Raw genomic sequence first — 20,827 nt, forward strand, 5'->3', positions numbered from 1 at the left:
GTTTACATGAAACGGTAATTGGCCCGATCGTACGATTAACGATGTTGGAGTAACTATTTTTTCACAACTGTCAGTGTTTAGACAGTACGATATATTGTACGGAAATTCGCTCTGCAATCGTTTTGTGATCGCTTAAGCCTATCTCACACACTGGTTAAATCGGCGAATGACTGTATACACGAAACGATTTGTGAACGACTAACGATGATTTTGGAACATGTTGTAAGATCAAAATGAACGATTTCTTGTTCGTCGTTTGAAGCGTTTACACGTACGATTATTGTTCGAATTTGATCATTATTGTGCGAATTCGCACGATAATAGTTTCATGTAAACGCAGCATTACACTGATCTGTTAAAATACACTGCACAAACATTGTAGTGTATTTTATGTCAGCATTATACTGACATCTACACAACCATGCCTGAGGAATAACCATGGCAGGCCAGGGACAGATGGGAAGTCAGACCATACTGCTGGACTGCCGATGGCATCACTGGAACCAGTTACTGCGGTCATGATCACAGCAGCATATAATGTGTTAAACTCCAGGTACTTTCAGCAGGAGCCTAGCTGTTCTAATAAAAGCTGATCTCCTGTGATGCTGGCAGAGAAGTGCCGCCTATCCTTACTCCAACCATGACGTAAAAAGGGGTATTGGTTGGAATAAGGGTCCATTTACACGGAAAGATTATCTGCCAAAGATTTGAAGCCAAAGCCAGGAATGGATTTGAAAAGGAAAAATCTCAGGCTTTCATTTATGACCTGATTTGTTTTATAGTCTGTTCCTGGCTTTATCTGCCAAACATTTGAAGCCAATCTTTCTGTATAAATGGACCCTAAGGCTCACTAGGGACTGCTATAAAATGGCTTATTAGTGGTCATTAGCGGTTAAAGAGTGACATGGCAAATGTCTTGGGATCTGGGTGCTGAAACCTCAGTTGATCATTGCAGTTAGGAGTCCAGCTGAGCATTATATTCTCTGGCTTACTGCAGGAGACTTACCACCTAAGGCCTCGTTCACACAGAGCAAAAACAGCTGAATTTCTGCGCTGAATCAGCGCTGAAATTTCAGCCGTTAGAATAGGTGCAGAGCTAATTTCCATTGTGTTGAATGGAAATTCTGCTCTGCAGTTCACACGGTGGAATTTTCGCACTGAACTAATCCGCTTTCCGCCAGAAGAATGAACATGTTCATTCTTCCGCTAGCGGAAGCCTATACAAATCAATGGGGCTCTGATTTTCTGTTTCAGCGCGGAATGCAAGCGTAATACAAGCGGAAATTACGCGCTGAATCAGCGCGGAAATGGGGAAAAAAGGGGGGGAGGAGGATTCTAGTATAGTCTAGTTTACTCGCTGAATTACAGCGCTGAATGCATGCGGATTCCTCGAGTATTCCGCGCTGAATTTGTCAAGAGCTGATTACGAGCTGAACACTTTCCTAGCGGAATACGCAGGGATTCTGCTTACATTCTGCTCGGAATTCAGCGTCAGTTGATTTCAGGCGGAAATATTTCCTCACGTAATCCGCCCCTTTTGCTCTGTGTGAACGTAGCCTAAGACTTACAATGGAGTATTGCAGTGATGTGCTTAGCCGAGCACTTCTCCAGCTTTAATCGGTGGGGATCTGAACACACAGGCCCTGAACAATCATTTGACATGTTGCCCATTCAACTGTAAACTTAATTGTTTAAATAACCTGCTAGCATGATCAGGAAATGACTTAATACCATTATGTTCTCCAGACCTTACTCTCTACCAAATGCACTAATACGGTGGTATGGAGTCCATGGTAGCGTTAAAAAAGAGGCTAGAGCTGAGAAAAACTAAGCAAAAACCTGTATTCATCTTATAAGGCACCAACACCCTTCAGGGCAAATAGATGAGGTTATAGACCCTGTCCTATTTTTGTCTAGAATTCTTTCACAGATGGCCCCATAGAACTCTATAGGAGCATTTTGAAGCATGAAAGGGGGGGGGGGGGGGTATTATAGCCTTCAGATTTTTTTTTTTTTTCCTGACAGTAAAAACTAATGTGTGCATGAGGGCTTACTGAGGTTAGTGTTTAGTTGCAGCAGTTCAAGCTAATTTTTTTTTTTAATAATTAAATGGCAGACTATAGGCTTCTGTCTGAAAGTGGAATATTGTGCTGCTAAAACCTACTTAAAGGAGTATTCCAGCACTTTTTTTTCCCAAATCAACTGGTTACAGAAAGTAATACAGATTTGTAAATTTCTATTTGAAAATGTTAAGTCTTCCAGTACTGGAAGCTGCCGTATGTCCTGCAGGACATGGTGTATTCTTTCCAGCCTGACAATGCTCTCTGCTGACATCTCTATCCATGTTAGGAACGGTCTAGAGTAGGAGCAAATCCCCATAGAAAACCTGTGTCAGACTGAAAGGACTACACCATTTTCTGCAGGACACATAGCAGATAATTGAAATTTAAGTAGTTTACATCAGAAAAGAGCACATTTACAGTAATAATGAAGTGCTTTATCTCTACAATCCGCTCCGCCTGCTTCCTTTAACTCGCTGCAGCTCCTCATTTCTCCCAGGACTGGATACAACTTTTTCCAGCACCCGGGGAGAAGCGGCAGTCAGTTAAAAGGCAGCAGGCTGATGAGCGGATTGCAGAGATAACAAAGAGCTTTACTATTACTGTAAATCCACTAAACTCTAAACTTCTTGGTACCAGTTAATTAAATAAAAAGTTGCTGGAGTTCCCCTTAAAGTGGTTATCCAGTGCTACAAAAACCACTGGCCACTTTATTTCAGAGACAACACGACTCTTGTCTCCAGTTCAGGTGCAGTTTGCAATTAGGCTTCATTCACGTCAATGGAACTGAGCAGCAAAACCCCACCCCAAGCTGGAGACAAGAGTGGGGCTGTCTCTGGAAGAAAGTGGCCATATTTTTGTAGCGCTGGATAACCCCTTAAATACTCCAGAAAGACTATAGTCCGAGACCTGTCCTTTGTGACAGTCATATTGTCAGCAAATGACCGTATCTAATCATGTATTGGGGCAGGGAAAGCCTGTTCTAGGTTCTGTACTACTGGAAAGGAAGCTTCTGCAGAAGCCAGGCTGGGAATAACTACAGCATGTGCCATCAGCCCACATCAATTATACACATATAGTAGGAGTACATCTCTGGGAAACACATTGCAGTATTGCATATTATGTACTAAGGGACTGCAAGTCGACACTAAATGTCATAATCGACTGTTGATATTTTTGCAATCACATGAGTTTACACACCAGCCCTGGAGAAATGTAATGTTTTTGCACAGACTTTTCAGTGTGGTTATCAGACCTAGTACTAGAAGAATACAGCCATCTTAAAAAAAAAAAAGTTTCCCTTTAAATAAAGTCCCTACAGAACAGAGAACACCAAAAATGAAGCTAACTTCTTACCTTCATCCTCTGCTCTATTAAATCCTGGTTTTGGGAATGACAGCCCACTAGGCCAGGAGAACAGCACCACAACCAGAGATTGGCTGAGCGGGTGTCACTCCCGAAACTAGTTTGTGGTGGTGGCGGCTGCAGTCAGCTAGGGGATTGTGGAGAGATAGGCATTAGAGATGAGCGAACCGGGTTCGGGTTCAAGTCCATACGAACCCAAACTTTCAGCATTTGATTAGCTGGGGCTGCTGAACTTGGATAAAGCTCTAAGGTTGTCTGGAAAACATGGATACAGCCAATGACTATATCCATGATTTCCACATAGCCTTAGGGCTTTATCCAACTTCAGCAGCCACCGCTAATCAAATGCCGAAAGTTCGGGTTCGGATGCATCTCTAGTAGGCATAATATGTTAATATTCTCCAGCAGGGCAGAAATAAATATATGGTGTAAAGTTTCCTAACACTGGATAACCCCTTTTTCAAAGCATTGATACATTTCCCGAGTGTCAGGATTGCACTAATCCAGGCTTTGTAATACCACGCTTGTATTGTTGTTGCGGCACTTTATCAATGGTCCTGGGCTGATGTCATGTGGCAGGCAGACTTTACCTCTGCACAGTCTCCCTCGGGGCCACAGACTGGCGCAGTAATTGGTGTTGCTATAACACTGTTCTATTTATCTCCTGCCTGTAGCAGGCCAATGCCGAGTGCAATAAGCAGACACATCTTTCCCTAGTTACGCACACTCAGTAAGCCATGCAATCCTCTGCAATACATTACAGCAGTAGAGGTGATGGTGTCAGACAGACACTCCATGTAAACAAGGACCAGAATATTTTATTTAAAAGAATGTTCACACAGTTAACCCATTCAGTGCTGCAGCTGCCTTCCGAGTTCACCGATATAGATTGTGGATGATGGGAGTTATTTCTTCTTTTTCCCTTTCTGTGCTGGTGCTTCTGGTGTCTTCCCTTCTGCCAATGCAAGTTCTTTCTTTAAAGCCAGAAGCTTCTGTACTTCACCGTCAATCAGTGATTTCTCGGCCTTCTTGCCCTTTAATTCACGAACATGGTTGCCCTAAAAATGTAGAAATGTCAAACGTGTGACTTTTCAGCAGACTCCTGTTACAGTCACAGTACTAAAGTCTGTGATAAAGGTCTACATCTAGAATCTGCAGTAGAAAACCTATTTCTACAGCATAGGGTAATGCTGCGTTTACACGAAACCATAATTGGCCCGATCGTACGATTAACGATGTCGGAGTAACAATTTTTTTTCCATAACGGTCAGCGTTTAGACGGTACGATATATCGTACGGAAATTCGTTTTGCGATCGCTTAAGCCTATCTCACACATTGGTTAAATCGGTGAACGACTGTTTACACTGAACGATCTGTGATTTTTTTGCGAACAACGATTTTAGAACATGTTGTAAGATCAAAATGAACGATTTCTCATTCGTCGTTTGATCGTTCGCAGCATTTACACGTACGATTAACGTTCAAATTCGATCGTTATCGTGCGAATTCGCACGATAATTGTTCCGTGTAAACGCAGCATTATGTTCGCACATGGAGTTTTATCACATTAATGCAATGAAGGGCGGCTGGGCGGCAATTAAATGATCAATTACCGCAATGAAGTGATGCAGTAAGGCTGGGTTCACACTACGTTTTTGCAATCCGTTTTTTTCAAAAAAACAAATGCATTTGTGTGCATCAGTTTTGATAATTTTTTTTCCATTGACTTCTATTATAAAAAAAAAAAGGATCAAAACGGGTCTTTTTTTTTTTTTTTTTTACGTACACAAAGACATTGCTGACCCTACTTTTTTTCACCTTTAAAAGAAAACAAAAAAACAGATCCGTTTTGATCCTATTGGCCCTATTCCACAGTAACGATAATCGGCTGGATCGGCCCCATTTGGCCCGATTCGGCCAATTATCGTTTAGTGAAATAGAGAGAACGATCAGCCGATGATCGGGTCATCAGCTGATCGTTCATTTAGGGCCAGACCTAAAATCATCGTTCCCCCACCGCGCATCGCTGCGGTTGAATAGCGGTGCGCGGCGGGCAACCGTTGATTTGAGAAGCGCAGCATACATTACCTGTCAGGTCTTCTCGGCGCGGTCTTCATCCCCGGGTCCTGCGCACTATATCTTCAGAATGGCCTGTCAGCTGACGGAGCGCTCAGCCAATCACAGGCCGGGACTGCCGCGGCCTGTGATTGGCTGAGTTTGGCCGGTCAGCTGACCGGCCATTCTGAAGATATAGCGCGCGGGACCCGGGGATGAAGACCGCGCCGAGAAGACCTGATAGGTAATGTATGATGCTGCAAGGACATCGGTAGCGCTATAAGCATGGGAATAGAGTGATTTTAAGGAACATATATTTTCTTTAAAAGGTTTTAATTTTTTACAAGCCATCAAATCAAATAAAAGTTATACATGTTACATATCGTTGTAATCGTAACAACTTAAGGAACATATATAACAAGTCAGTTTTACCCTAGGGCGTACGGAGTATAAACAACCCCCCCCCCCCCCCCAAATAAAAAAAATAATATTTTTTTTTATTTCACCACACAATTTTTTTCTGGTTTCCCGGCACATTTTAGGCAAAAATTACATCTGCCATAGCAAAGTACAATTAGTTGCGCAAAAAATAAGGGCTCATTTGGGTCTCTAGGTGGAAAAATGCAGGCGCTATGGCCTTATATACACGAGGAGGAAAAACCGAAAATGAAAAACTGGCTGTGTCCCCTAAGGGTTAAAAAGGCAAATATCACTAAAATAACTGCTTTTATATGTAACCAGACTACAATGGTCCCTCAATTTTACAATATTAATTGGTTTCAGGACGACCATTGTATGTTGAGACTAAAACTCTATGGAAAACTGGTAATTGGTTCTGAAGCCGCCAAAATATCCTCCCAAAATGAGAAAAAAAAATTAGATTTAGAGAAAAATAAGCAGATAACTAATATGGATAAAACAAATCCTTACATATAACAGTCAGAAGGAGCAACTGTAAATTACTTTCTATGTAGAAGACTGGAGCAGTTTCAGGGTCCTGTACAGATCACACAGGGTCCCAGATCAATAAAGCCGCCCTCACCTGGTGCCCAAAGGGGCAGCTCATCCTGGTCCAGGTAAGAAGCAGTACAGGATATGTAGTATCACACGGCACTGAAGAGAGGAGATACTAGACACACACACACACACACACACACACAAACAGCAGGACATGTAGTATCACACTATACTGTGGAGAGGAGATACTAGACACACACACCGCAGGACATGTAGTATCACACTGTACTGTAGAGAGGAGATACTAGACACACACAGCAGGACATGTAGTATCACACTGTACTGTAGAGAGGAGATACCAGACACACACAACAGTACAGGACATGTAGTATCACACTATACTGTGGAGAGGAGATACCAGACACAAACACACACACACACAACAGTACAGGACATGTAGTATCACACTATACTGTGGAGAGAAGATACCAGACACACACAAACAGTACAGGACATGTAGTATCACACTGTACTGTAGAGAGGAGATACTAGACACACACACACACACACACGCACACAGCAGGACATGTAGTATCACACTGTACTGTAGGGAGGAGATACCAGACACACAGACACACACACACACACACACACACACACACACACAACAGTACAGGACATGTAGTATCACACTGTACTGTAGAGAGGAGATACTAGACACACACACACACAGGAGGACATGTAGTATCACACTATACTGTAGAGAGGAGATACTAGACACACACACACAGCAGGACATGTAGTATCACACTGTACTGTAGAGAGGAGATACCAGACACACACACACACACAGCAGGACATGTAGCATCACACTGTACTGTAGAGAGGAGATACTAGACACACACACACACACACACACAGGAGGACATGTAGTATCACACTATACTGTAGAGAGGAGATACTAGACACACACACACAGCAGGACATGTAGCATCACACTGTACTGTAGGGAGGAGATACCAGACACACACAACAGTACAGGACATGTAGTATCACACTATACTGTGGAGAGGAGATACCAGACACACACAACAGTACAGGACATGTAGTATCACACTGTACTGTAGAGAGGAGATACTAGACACACACACAGCAGGACATGTAGTATCACACTGTACTGTAGGGAGGAGATACCAGACACACACACACAACAGTACAGTACATGTGGTATCACACTGTACTGTAGAGAGGAGAGATTAGACAGCCTATCATTGCATGTACTTCAGTACTACTGGGGTTTACCAGTAAAATGTTTTTTTTATTGGTCAATCATCTAATTATTCACATGTGCCCTCACTGTCTGTATCTTTGTATGTTGAGTCTGGTCTTATGTTACGATGGTCCAAAAAGGGACCATTGTATGTGGAAAATATTGTATCTTGAGGGACCTCTTATTGGTGAGAGAGGCGAGAGCTCATGAGATGTAATACACATTACAGATAAGTTCAGTTCTCAGAGCAAATTCTTGTATATGACGTCCATCTTACCTGCTTCTCTACTTCTTGCATTAGCTCTTTTATTCTCTCTGGATCACCAACTTTTGCAGGTTCTTTGGCCGGGGCTGCTGCCGGTGAGGGAGTTTGAGGCTCAGCTTTCACCTGCATAAAATTATAGGGAGATGGAAATGTAGGACCATATGGTGAGAAACAGACAACCTCATGCACGGCCCTCTGTTGAGTGATGGTATATAAGCAATGGTTGTCACCTAACAAGCATCTGTAACATGACAATCTAAAGCACCTGCTGTGTATAGGGGGCTTAGATTTGGATTTCAATAAGACTAATGGTGGGTTACATTCCATAAGCACAAACAGAGGTACCTGGCAGTGGCTTCCTGCCTTCTTAAAACACATGCACGCTTAGCTCACTAAATGTAAAGCTTTAAGAGGAATAGCTGAACGTGTGTTACAAACATGTGTCGGAGCAGGTGTAGATAGTGGCAGACGCAGGTCCCATCCAATGGGGACGGGCTTTATAATAAGACCAGAGTAAGAGTATACCTGTCTTGATAAATGTCCACTAATATGCTTGTTTCAAGTGAGACAAGTAATAAATAAATTTAAAAAAAATAATATATATATATATATATATATATATATATATATATATATATATATATATATATATATATAGGATGCACGATGCACCGAAATATCGATACTACTATCGATATTTCGGTGCACGATGCACCAAAATATCGATACTACTATCGATATTTCGGGCAGAAAAACGGTTCGATACCAGGATTTCCTGGTATCGATACTTTATGTTAATTTGCATAATAGCGCAGTTTAACAAAGTATAGAGCAGAGAACACAGATGGCGGCTATCTGAGTGCCGGCCGTGTTCTCTGTATGCCTCTCCCTGCTCCCACCTGTCACTTCCTCTGCGCTCTCTCTCCCTACGTTCCCGGCGGCGCCAATTTCAAATAGCCGGCACATAGCAATTGCTTGTGCCGGCTATGTAACTGTGTTGATGCCGCTGTCACACTGACAGCGGCATTAACCCCTCCTGAGCCGCTCCGTATGCAGCAGGGGTCGGCTACTGTGTGTAGCAGATCCCCACTGCCGGTGTCTGTCTGATAATAGGATCCGGCTCAGCCAGACTCTGTTATCAGGGAGATGGATGATTTATGTGGCATGTGGCACGAAGGAGAGCGGGAGGTCCGGGAGAGGAGGACAGAGAAGGCTGGAGGTGAGGAAGCTGAAGACGGAGAGCGGGGGGTCAGGAAGAGGAGGAAGGAGAAGGCTGGAGGTGAGGAGGACAGAGAGGGCTGGAGGTGAGGAGGCTGAAGAGGGAGAGCCGGCGGTCCGGGAGTGAGGAGAAGGGAGAGGAAATGAGGAGGCTGAAGAGGGAGAGCGGGGTCGGGGAGAGGAGGACGGAGGAGAAGGCTGGAGGTGAGGAGGAGATGCGGCCACTCCATCTGGCTGCACTGTGAGGTGGGGGCCACAGGACTGTGAGGAGGAGCGGCCGGGGCCCTCAGATAACTCCCGGGCAGACATCAGTGGGGGATGACCAGGAGGTCAGCCGTGCTCTGACGGGGGAGGGGGGCTGTAACCTGCAGATTACCCTGCCGCCCAAATCCTGCTCACCATGCCCTGAAAGAAGAAAAAGTGCAACTACAACCCTCATCATCCCAATAGCTGAAGTGTGTGTGTGTTACATGACTACAGCCCCCACCATCCCCCTGGTAGCTGAACTGTGTGTGTAACATGACTACAGCCCCCAGCATCCTCCTGGTAGCTGAAGTGTGTTACATGACTACAGCCCCCACCATCCTCCTGGTAGCTGAAGTGTGTGCTACATGACTACAGCCCCCACCATCCTCCTGGTAGCTGACATGTGTGTGTTACATGACTACAGCCCCCACCATCCTCCTGGTAGCTGAAGTGTGTGTGTTACATGACTACAGCCCCCACCATCCTCCTGGTAGCTGAAGTGTGTGTGTTACATGACTACAGCCCCCACCATCCTCCTGGTAGCTGAAGTGTGTGTGTTACATGACTACAGCCCCACCATCCTCCTGGTAGCTGAAGTGTGTGTTACATGACTACAGCCCCCAGCATCCCTCTTGGAGCTGAAGTGTGTGTGTGACATGACTACAGCCCCCACCATCCTCCTGGTAGCTGAAGTGTGTGTGTTACATGACTACAGCCCCACCATCCTCCTGGTAGCTGAAGTGTGTGTGTTACATGACTACAGCCCCCACCATCCTCCTGGTAGCTGAAGTGTGTGTGTTACATGACTACAGCCCCCACCATCCTCCTGGTAGCTGAAGTGTCTGTGTTACATGACTACAGCCCCACCATCCTCCTGGTAGCTGAAGTGTGTGTTACATGACTACAGCCCCCAGCATCCCTCTTGGAGCTGAAGTGTGTGCGTTACATGACTACAGCCCCCACCATCCTCCTGGTAGCTGAAGTGTGTGTGTGTGTGTTACATGACTACAGCCCCCACCATCCCCCTGGTAGCTGAAGTGTGTGTGTTACATGACTACAGCCCCCACAATCCCCCTGGTAGCTTAAGTGTGTGTGTTACATGACTACAGCCCCCACAATCCCCCTGGTAGCTGAAGTGTGTGTGTGTGTTACATGACTACAGCCCCCACAATCCCCCTGGTAGCTGAAGTGTGTGTGTGTGTGTGTGTTACATGACTACAGCCCCCACCATCCCCCTGGTAGCTGAAGTGTGTGTGTGTGTTACATGACTTCAGCCCCCATCATCCCCCCTGATAGCTGTTGTGTCTGTGTGTTACATGACTACAGCTCCCATCATCCCCAGCTAGCTAATGTTACATGTCTTCAATTTCTATTCTTGTGGGTTTTTTTATGTAATTTATTCAGCATCGAATTGGTATCGAGCATTAAAAAAAAAAATGTTGGTATTGGTATCGAACTCAAAATTCTGGTATCGTGACATCACTAATATATATATTTCAGCTAATCATGATTTATGCTAAAACTATGGAAACTATGAAATACTATATATCCCCTCTCTGTAACACTTAAAAGGGTTTGTCCCAAAGGACGGGACACAGGTGTCAAACTAACATCCCTCCAGCTGTCCAGAGTTTGGACCCTTCCATATGGGAAGAGATGGCATATTCTAGTGACAAGCAATCACTTAGTGTGAAATTCCTTTTAAGGAGACATATTAATTCCTTTATGATGTTCTTCACCTCTTAGTGTTACAGTTTAGGCTGGGTTCACACTACGTATATTTCAGTCAGTATTGTGGTCCTCATATTGCAACCAAAACCAGGAGTGGATTAAAAACACAGAAAGGCTCTGTCCACACAAAGTTGAAATTAAGTGGATGGCCGTCATATAACAGTAAATAACGGCCATTATTTCAATACAACAGCCGTTGTTTTAAAATAACAGCAAATATTTGCCATTAAATGGTGGCCATCCACTCAATTTCAACATTGTGTGAACAGAGCCTTTCTGTGTTTTTAATCCACTCCTGGTTTTGGTTGCAATATGAGGACCACAATACTGAATGAAATATACGTAGTGTGAACATAGCCAAAATATTGATTTACAACTTGGTACATGCTTTAGATTAAAAAAAAAAAAAAAAAAAAAGCAAAAACCCAGTGAATGACTTTCTTCCCCAGTAAACAGGGATGTAGCAGCATGGTAACTGGAGATGAAAGCATTAAGCCAGCATGCATCTGCAGCCGAGCACACAGGAGGGTTACCTGCTTCTCTGTGCTGCCACCATCCAGCTGATAGAAAGTAAGAAGTATAGCAGAAGAATGAATCACCAAGTAATATGTAAGAACTAAGAAGACATCACTAAGGCAAGTCAAGGGCAATTAGTTGTATCTGTAAAGCTGCGACTAATGCTTGCATACATTCACCAGTAGGTGGACATAAGAAAACAAAAGTGGAAATATAAAGCAAATATTGTGAACAATTGCCCATATTAAATCAATATACCCGAAACTCACAGCAACCAGTCACAGCTCAGCTTTCAAAGGGGTTGCCCAACTTTACAAACTATTCGTAAGACTACAGGAATGTTTCTGATAAGGCACCTACTCACCTTTATTACAATGCCACTCTGCCCACCACTGATCCCCAGTCCTGGTTCTTAGTTCATAAATAGTCATGTCGAGGAGCATCTGATACATGGCACACTGCCAAGCTATGAAGAAGGCAGAGTGACATTTATTCCTCCATAGGACCCCATTTACGGATGGATGAGCAGTCAGAACACAACGGGAGTGGGGCAGGCATCCAGGGGCAGAGTGGCATGGTTTTAAAGGGTCCTTGTGAAATCAAGAGTTTTATTTTATGACATTGGCCATTTAATTTTATATCTTGAATGCAATAAGGGAGAAGGAACTTGAATTTTCGTAGCATCTTTAGACAATTTAATAACCAAAGTATCTGCCTCACACTTGCCTGGTGCTAGTGAAGTTTGGTGTAAAAGGGGGATTGGATAGGTTGAACCCCTAAAGAGAGGTGTATTTTACGGCTTTAGTCAATATAATGATGATAGAGAGAGATGGATATAGATCTCTCCCTATCTAGCTATATCTATGTCATTATGAGATATTGGGGCACCCTTAAGGGGATCTGTCACTACTAAATTTTGGGACAGTAAATCACCAGCATGTCTGCTATGCAGATAGGAGTATAGAAAATGCTAAGATTTTTACCAAAAAAAAGGAAAATCATTTTCTGTCCATATTATAGCACATAAGACAAACTTGCAATACTAAGTATGCTAGATACTAAATTTATTACATATTTATGCAGATGTACATTCTGCTACTACAACAACTTACCTGTCCACCTCCAAAACGTTTCCTTAAAGACTCCACCTGGTCATTCTCCAACTTCTGAAACAATGGGCTCACCTAGGAGATCACATAAAGCATTTGCCATCAGATCCATTATAAAGGACACAGGGAATTTATCATCCGGGTGCTTTTATTTTTCCACCTACAGGGCTGGTTGGGGTGTAATTTTTTTGCGTCATGATGTCTAGTTTTTATTAATATCATATTGGTGTAACAGAAAAATTCTGAGCGTTTATAATTTTTTTTCTGATATATAAATTTAAAAAAAAATTTGCAATCTTGGTGGGTTTTTCTTTGTTTACGCGTTCACCGTGTGGGAACAATAATGTTATATTTTAATAGATCAGACAATTCCGCACGCTACGATATATAATATGTTTATTTATTTTTTTCAAATATTTTTATTTTTATAACGGGCAAGGGGGGTATTTTAAACTTTTATTGGAAGGGGGGTTTATAAGGTTTTTTTTATACTTTTAAAAACTTTTTTTCTTTTAATGACACTTTTTTTCACTTTAAAAATGCAATCATTAGATTGCATGTACTGATCTATGCTATGCCATAGCATAGCATAGATCAGTGTTATCGGCGATCTATGCCTAAAGCCTGCCTAAGAGCAGACTCTATGCATGGATGGCCGATCCAACAGGATGGAGGTAAGTGACTTACCTCCCCTCCCATAGGCACAAGCGATCATGAGCCATGCTGTGGGGGTCCCGGTCACTCAGTGACTGGGGCCTGTTCTTTCACTGAGTACCTTAGACAGCGGGATCGCTATAGATTGCAGCCTTTAAGGGGATCGCAGCTGCCCGTCATTATCTTCAGCTCCCTGGACTCTGATGTGCGCAGGGACGCTGCAGTGAGGGCACAGAGCTTAACATGGTCTTTTCACGGCTCGTTCTCCCAATCGGTACGGGTCTGAACACTCGGACCTGGACCGATCAAAACTTTTGACATGTCAAAAGTTTTTCGAAACAGCGACACTTTAAAAGGGTTTACCCAGTTCACAAAATGATTCCCTATCCACAGGATTGCACTATTTAGTATTGACAATATTTGAAAGCCTCTAAGAATGGAGTTCTGGCTGTGCATGTGGAGTGCGCTCCATTAATTCTCAGGAATCCAGTGGGTTCCTAGCAGTCCACCTTCTAATCACTTTGTTATCCCCTTTATAGTAGATTGGTGCTACTTTTGGGATGTTGGGAATACCCCCTTGGGGTACATTATACAAACACTGTTTGTTGCACATTTTACATGTAAAAATCCACAGGTAATCTATTTATAAGCAGCAAGTTTTTGTGACTCCTAACATTTCATGCTATGATATTTCCGCGTTTGAAATCCACAGCATGAATGTATCCTAAATATTACTTTAAGGGTAGCTTCACACACACACACACCGTATCGCAGCGGATTTTTTGCTGCGGATCTGCAGCGGATTTGATTGAAATAACTGAACACAGCATCAAATCTGCTGCAAATCCTGTACGTGTGAACACACCCTAAAACTTTATTAGGCATTATACACCCTATGTAAAAGGGAAGTTACATATTTCTTGGATTTCTTTGGGACCTTACGCCTGTTCATTTATACCAAAAGGCCAAATACTCACTGATCCAATGCGATGTCCTTCAGGTAGGCTGCAGTGGAAGTTACTGGTCAGCACATTAGCTTCCTGTGGAACGAGCAGCTGCTCCTGGATGACCGTACTTATTGAGGGCATATATGGCTGCAGCATGATTGAAAGTAGAGCTGCCATGTTTACTGCCAGGCCAGTCACTGTGCCCGCACGTGTCCTGCAGTACAACCACATGAATTAAATCACAAAACCAGTAAAACAAGCCCAGTGCCTTCCAATGGCAATCAATTCATGCCATAGACCAAACAACCTGGCTCATTAAAAAATATCTGATACATAGGTCATCCAAGATATGACCTGTTGAAAAACAAACTTTATAAAAATCACAGTAGTACCTCTGTTCTTGAACATAAATCGGTTCTGGAAGGCTGTTCCAGAACCGAACAGTTCAAGAACAGGGCAATGTGTTCCCATAGGTAACAATGTAAGTGTCAATTGTTTTTCATACTCCATGGGTCAGGTACAGAGCACCCGCTCCTTCCCGCTTCTTAAGGGTATAAACCCACACACCGTATATGCAGCGTATTTACTGCTGCGATACGCAGCAAACTCGCAGCAAACTCGCAGCAAAATCGCAGCAGATTAGATCTAAATAACTGAACACAGCATCAAATCTGTACCAACAAATCTGCTGCGTATTTGTTGCATATCTGCTGCATATACGGTGTGTGGGTTTATACCCTAAAAGTGTGTTCCCTGCAGCGGAGGCACAGAGAGAGGCAGGAGTAGGCGGCTATTTGAACTTTCCGTGCCACCCTTGACAACCTCCTGGGACCCATCACCAGGCCGCAGCCATCCCACTCCAATGCCCACCGGGCGGTGACAAATTCGAGTAGCCAACGCTGATTTTAAACAGCCTCCACTCCTGCCGCTCTGCCTTGGCTACGGGGAACACCCATTTAGAGCAGGGACTCCCCTCAGGAATCCCCAGCAGCTGCCGGACCAGTGAGTGACGGCCGGCCGGGCTTGAGAAGCTGTTCCCTGCAGCAGGGAGAAGCAAGGGTGGTGCGGCAAGTTCAAATAGCCAGCTGCTCCTACCTCTCTCTCTGGCTCCGCTGCGGGGAACACCAGTTTAGAGCAGGGATTCCCCTCATGAGGGTAATCCCTGCTTCTGTAACCTTGGTGTTCCCAAACACCTCAATGAGGCTAGGTACACACTGCGTTTTTGCAATCAGTTTTTTTCATCCTTTTTTTTTTTTTTTTGCAAAAAACTGATGAAAAAAACGGCTCCATTTTGTGCATCCGGTTTGATCCGTTTTTCTATTGACTTCCATTGTAAAAAAAAAACGACAGCTAGTGTCAGCTACGTTTGTGTCCGTCAAAAAAAAAACGGATCCTTTTTTTTTTCTTTTTTACAATGAAAGTCAATGGATCAAAACGGGTGCACACAAATGCGTTTTTGAAAAAAACGGATTGCAGAAACGGATTGCAAAAACGCAGTGTGAACCTAGCCTAACTGTGAGCTGAACAATAGTTCAGCTGACAGTTATCTCCTGTGATTTTGTTTGGATACCAATCAAAACTTTAGGGGGAAATATTGTTCGAACACGGAGGCGTTTGGGAAGCGAGGTATTACTGTATACCGAATTATAAATATAATCCTGACCCCCAACAATAAATCTATCAGGACAATTAAGGGCATAACTATACAGGATCTCATATATTAATAGGTCACACTATGTAGAGTCTCACTTCAAAACAGAACCTACAGAATGTAAAATGGATTTGATATTGAGCAATAACCCTTTTATACAGTAGAAGAATCAATACACTTTATAAGGACACTTGTACTTACTGTTCCTGTGGGGTCCCTTTGATGCATTTCCATGGTTCATTAACCTGGATGTATTGGTTTCCATGTCGGGAAATGTTCAGAATACATCTTAGGGCATCACGGATTCTGCAAAATAAGCCCTTATAAATACTAAATCTAGCACATCTAGCTCATACTAAAACATACAGATATTGTGAACCTGATCCCTCTGGCAAATCCCCACAGGACATACCGGACTTTCTCCAGCAGTTGATTATATTGTCGTAGTTCAGCTGTGACCTGAGCCAGAAGCCTTTTGTCCTCTGCCAGCAGCTCCATCTTGGGAACGTGTCCATTGAAAAACTTCTGCACAAACATGCCAGCTCTAAAACAAATGATAAAGGTAAAGGTTTGTGTGTGTACATGTCCTTATTGAACAGCCCCCCTCAAAGCTGCTAATACCCCAACAATCACTAAATGCATAGTATTATAAAGGGCATGGCTAGCTGTGTGAAGCCCCAACTGGAAACCTTCATACCATCTATAACACCGCTAAGTCCTCATAAAGCATATGGAATATGGTAGAATTTGGTAGAATGCTTCTTTATGAGCGCCGACAATTTGTTTCATTTATATAGTACTGCAAAGACTCATTACAGAATAATGTAAAGGCTTCAGAATGTGCCTTCTGTATATCTAATTTAGTTGTTATACTGTTTTTATTGGCTGCCTGCCATGTTTATTCCATCTTACACTTTGATATGGCTTTCGTAATAAAGTCTATAATATTTATTTATTTATTTATAAAGGGCCCTTATCTAAGCGCAGCAAGTGATAAATCAGAGACAAAGAACTGTTCCCTAACACACACTGCAAACTATAAATTTAGGCACCCACATGAATCAGGAACCATCAAATTGTTTGTCCAATTCCTGATTTTATTATTAATTTTAATTTTGCTATGTGTGTCCCTTGTTTCCCCTCCCTCTCCATAGACTTGCAAAGTGTTTGTGTATGTGATTCTGCTCAGTTTGTCTACTTGTTGTTTTCCTGTAAGCTTTTACATACTGGCACATTGTCAGGCACATCTCATAGGACACACTAGAGAATGAGCAAACAAAAGGACAGGCAGTACAAGTTAGGAGGGTTGTATAACTCTAGTTAAATGTTGTAGAGAATAACCTACTATATCACTGCACTCCTGGTCTTCTAAGGCAGTATTACACTGCTTGAACTATGCTGTAAAGGAGCAGTTAAACAAATGACACTACAGGCATAGTAAATAGGCAGGATAGGTTCAGATGTCTCAAAAAAAAAACAAAGAAACAAAGTTGCTGATGTGCCTCAATTAATGACTGCAATCTGTTGAATGGCAACAACATTGTCGTGTAATAATCCCTATAGGAAGAGTTATTCCCTATGATGATGTACATTTATTTACCTGTTAACAAAGTTGCCCAAATTGTTAAGCAACTCAGAATTATTCTTCAGCATCAGATCGTTCCAGCTGAATGCACTGTCTTGTCCCTCGGGCCGCACATAGAGCAGATAGAATCTCCAAATGTCAGCGGGAATACCTGTGTCTTTTGCCATGTCACCAAACACACCCACTCCACGGCTCTTGGAGAACTTTCCATCCTCATAATTCAAGTATTCTGCTCAGAAAAATCATAGGGAAAAAAATAAAGACACTACCAAAATGTTTATTAACATGAAGAGTTTCAAGTGTATATATATAAGGTACATATGCCAGATTTAACATCATTTGACTGACAATACAAAATGCCTAGCATAGCCTTCTAGAAAACCCCAAGACTGCAATATTCCTGACATAGCACCTTGCACAATAACTTTGTTCTCCCTCCACATGCCATGTATAGTAATGCACAATGTAAATTATTAGCTCACCACAATACAACCAATGTGTGGGCACAGCAGTGAGGAGTATGTGCCGTGATCGGCCAAAGCAGTAAGGGAAAGTCATGTGTGTGTAATAACTGAAAACAACCCAGCTCTGGTTCCACCCTCTGATATGGAGAGAATGAAGAATGTTCCTAAATAGCTGTCCACTATGGAGGGGACTCTCTTAATAGAGTCTGTCAGGAGATTCATAATGATGGACAGCATGAATGCTTCATTATGACAAATGGCTATGCTCTACTATGAAGCACAACAGCATGGGGTGAAGCGCCATCTAGGCTCGCTCAGTCTCATTTACAGATCACTGCCTATTCTGGTAGAGGGCCAGACTTGTCAGCAAAGATCAGTTGGGTGAGGAGAAGCCATGGGCTTTAATGTGTATCCCAAACTGCAGGAAAAAAGTAAAGAATGTTTACTATAAGGGGGGAAAGAGGGGGACCATCTATAAGGGGGGGAAAGAGGGGGACCATCTATAAGGGGGGGAAAGAGGGGGACCATCTATAAGGGGGGCCAGAGGGGGACCATCTATAGAGGGGGGGGGAAAGAGGGGGACCATCTATAAGGGGGGAAAGAGGGGGACCATCTATAGAGGGGGGCCAGAGGGGGACCATCTATAAGGGGGGCCAGAGGGGGACCATCTATAAGGGGGGCCAGAGGGGGACCATCTATAAGGGGGGAAAGAGGGGGACCATCTATAGAGGGGGGGGGAAAGAGGGGGACCATCTATAAGGGGGGAAAGAGGGGGACCATCTATAGAGGGGGGAAAGAGGGGGACCATCTATAGAGGGGGGAAAGAGGGGGACCATCTATAGAGGGGGGAAAGAGGGGGACCATCTATAGAGGGGGGAAAGAGGGGGACCATCTATAGAGGGGGGAAAGAGGGGGACCATCTATAGAGGGGGGAAAGAGGGGGACCATCTATAGAGGGGGGAAAGAGGGGGACCATCTATAGAGGGGGGAAAGAGGGGGACCATCTATAGAGGGGGGAAAGAGGGGGACCATCTATAGAGGGGGGAAAGAGGGGGACCATCTATAGAGGGGGGAAAGAGGGGGACAATCTATAGAGGGGGTGGGGGGGAAGAGGGACCATCTATAGAGGCGGCGCATGCGCAATGACTGCTGATACTGTGCGGCCGGTCAGAGGGCGGCTCGGGAGGCAGTTCTAGGCCACGCCTCTTTGGCACGCTCTAGGCGACGCCTCTTTGGCACGGCTACAGCCCGAATAAATTATGAATTTCGGCCTCTGGAAAGAGACACCAGCATGGATAAACATACCAGCTAAAAGAGGGGGAGGAGACAAAATGGGTACAGAGTCGCTTTTAGCTGATTTCTAGTCTTATTTACAAAGGGTGATATCAGCCTGTGTGATGGGGCCCTAGGTAATGCAAATCAAAGTATTCAGTGGCAGAGTCACCTACCTGTAGCTATGAGGTGGTTAACCAAAGTGTAGTTGTCTTCTGTTCCTATTAGACAGGAGGGGAAGATAACACTATGAAATGGAACATTGTCCTTTGCCATAAAGTTATAGAGCTGGATCTGAAACAGACAAGAGGAAGATGCTGTGCATTAAACAAAAACAAGAAAAAAAACACAGGATGTAATGCTGCTATGTAATGACAGCATATACCTCCTTCAGAGTGCTAGAGAAGAGGAACAGGAGGTGCAACATTTAGACCTACTGTAAATTAATGGCCCTGAAAGAGTCACTGGGTGTAATTTACGTTATGTAAACACTGTAGGGCAATCCTTCCGTAAGTATCATCTCACAATAAGGCTATTAGGCCAAAAACAGGTCTTCTGCTACAGGACATATACACACCACAAGGTATATAAAAACTTAAAATTAATAAAAACTTCAGGGAAAAAATTACAAGAGACTGTATTTTAAGACCTGACTTTAGTAAACTCCAGCTGCCATTTGATTCAGCACATATATCAGGAGGCATATACACCTCTTAACAAATCTGCCAGTGAACCAGATGTCTGTGCCATGATCACACTATGATTTATGGCAGTTCACTTGTACAAATCACAGTAAATTTAATGGGCCATTGTGGCCATGTCACTTTTTACACTGCACCACCACTTTTTGGTGCGTAAGTCTGCCAAAAAAGCCAAAGCACTCAGTTGTACAAAGATGTGCCTAGAATAAATAAAAATTACATTCCCCCCATATTCTTACTTGTTGAGGATTTTTCCACCACTTCTCCCACTGGTCTGTGTAATTGGCTGTAATGGAAATATACCCAATTGGAGCATCAAACCAGACATAAAACACCTAGAAAACAAAAACTCTTTGTTATTACTTGTAAGACGCAGTATAGGATGTTTCCTTGTCAGTAAGGCAGGAAAAGAGACTTAACCTTGTCTGTAAAACCTTCCAGTGGTACAGGGGTTCCCCATTTCAGGTCCCGAGTGATACATCTTGGCTTTAAACCATCACGAATCCAGGAGCGTGCTATATATCGGGCATTTGAAGTCCAGTCTCCGGTGGCAAAGGAATGCTCTAACCATTTCTCCAAGCGCTCCTCCAGCTGTAACAGAATAATGTTAATATGACTTAATACAAAGAAACAATGGCTGGAATTCCCTGACTACTGTACATATGCTATTCTGTTTCAGCATCATCCTCCCCATCCTGGACATTTATATTTTATTTTTTGGTTTCTTTCAAAGAAGCATAAATGACAGACAGGGAAACTG

At 43.4% G+C, this 20,827-nt stretch overlaps 1 protein-coding gene across 1 annotated transcript in view; it reads right to left on the reverse strand.

Moving 5' to 3' along the window:
• Positions 1-4,223: 4,223 nt before the first annotated feature.
• MARS1 (methionyl-tRNA synthetase 1) overlaps positions 4,224-20,827 on the reverse strand; it is a 28,271-nt gene continuing 11,667 nt past the window's right edge. The window contains exons 12-21 of the mRNA XM_069970371.1: positions 20,488-20,658; positions 20,307-20,402; positions 19,543-19,660; positions 17,646-17,859; positions 16,458-16,589; positions 16,247-16,351; positions 14,425-14,608; positions 12,797-12,868; positions 7,986-8,096; positions 4,224-4,483 (exon numbers count right to left, since the gene is read on the reverse strand). Of these exons, the coding sequence (XP_069826472.1) occupies positions 4,331-4,483; positions 7,986-8,096; positions 12,797-12,868; positions 14,425-14,608; positions 16,247-16,351; positions 16,458-16,589; positions 17,646-17,859; positions 19,543-19,660; positions 20,307-20,402; positions 20,488-20,658 (1,356 nt within the window). The 3' untranslated portion in view covers positions 4,224-4,330. The remainder of the gene's footprint in view (positions 4,484-7,985; positions 8,097-12,796; positions 12,869-14,424; positions 14,609-16,246; positions 16,352-16,457; positions 16,590-17,645; positions 17,860-19,542; positions 19,661-20,306; positions 20,403-20,487; positions 20,659-20,827) is intronic.

The sequence above is a fragment of the Dendropsophus ebraccatus genome, chromosome 5 (assembly GCF_027789765.1).
Source record: "Dendropsophus ebraccatus isolate aDenEbr1 chromosome 5, aDenEbr1.pat, whole genome shotgun sequence".
In the NCBI taxonomy this organism is placed as follows: domain Eukaryota; kingdom Metazoa; phylum Chordata; class Amphibia; order Anura; family Hylidae; genus Dendropsophus; species Dendropsophus ebraccatus.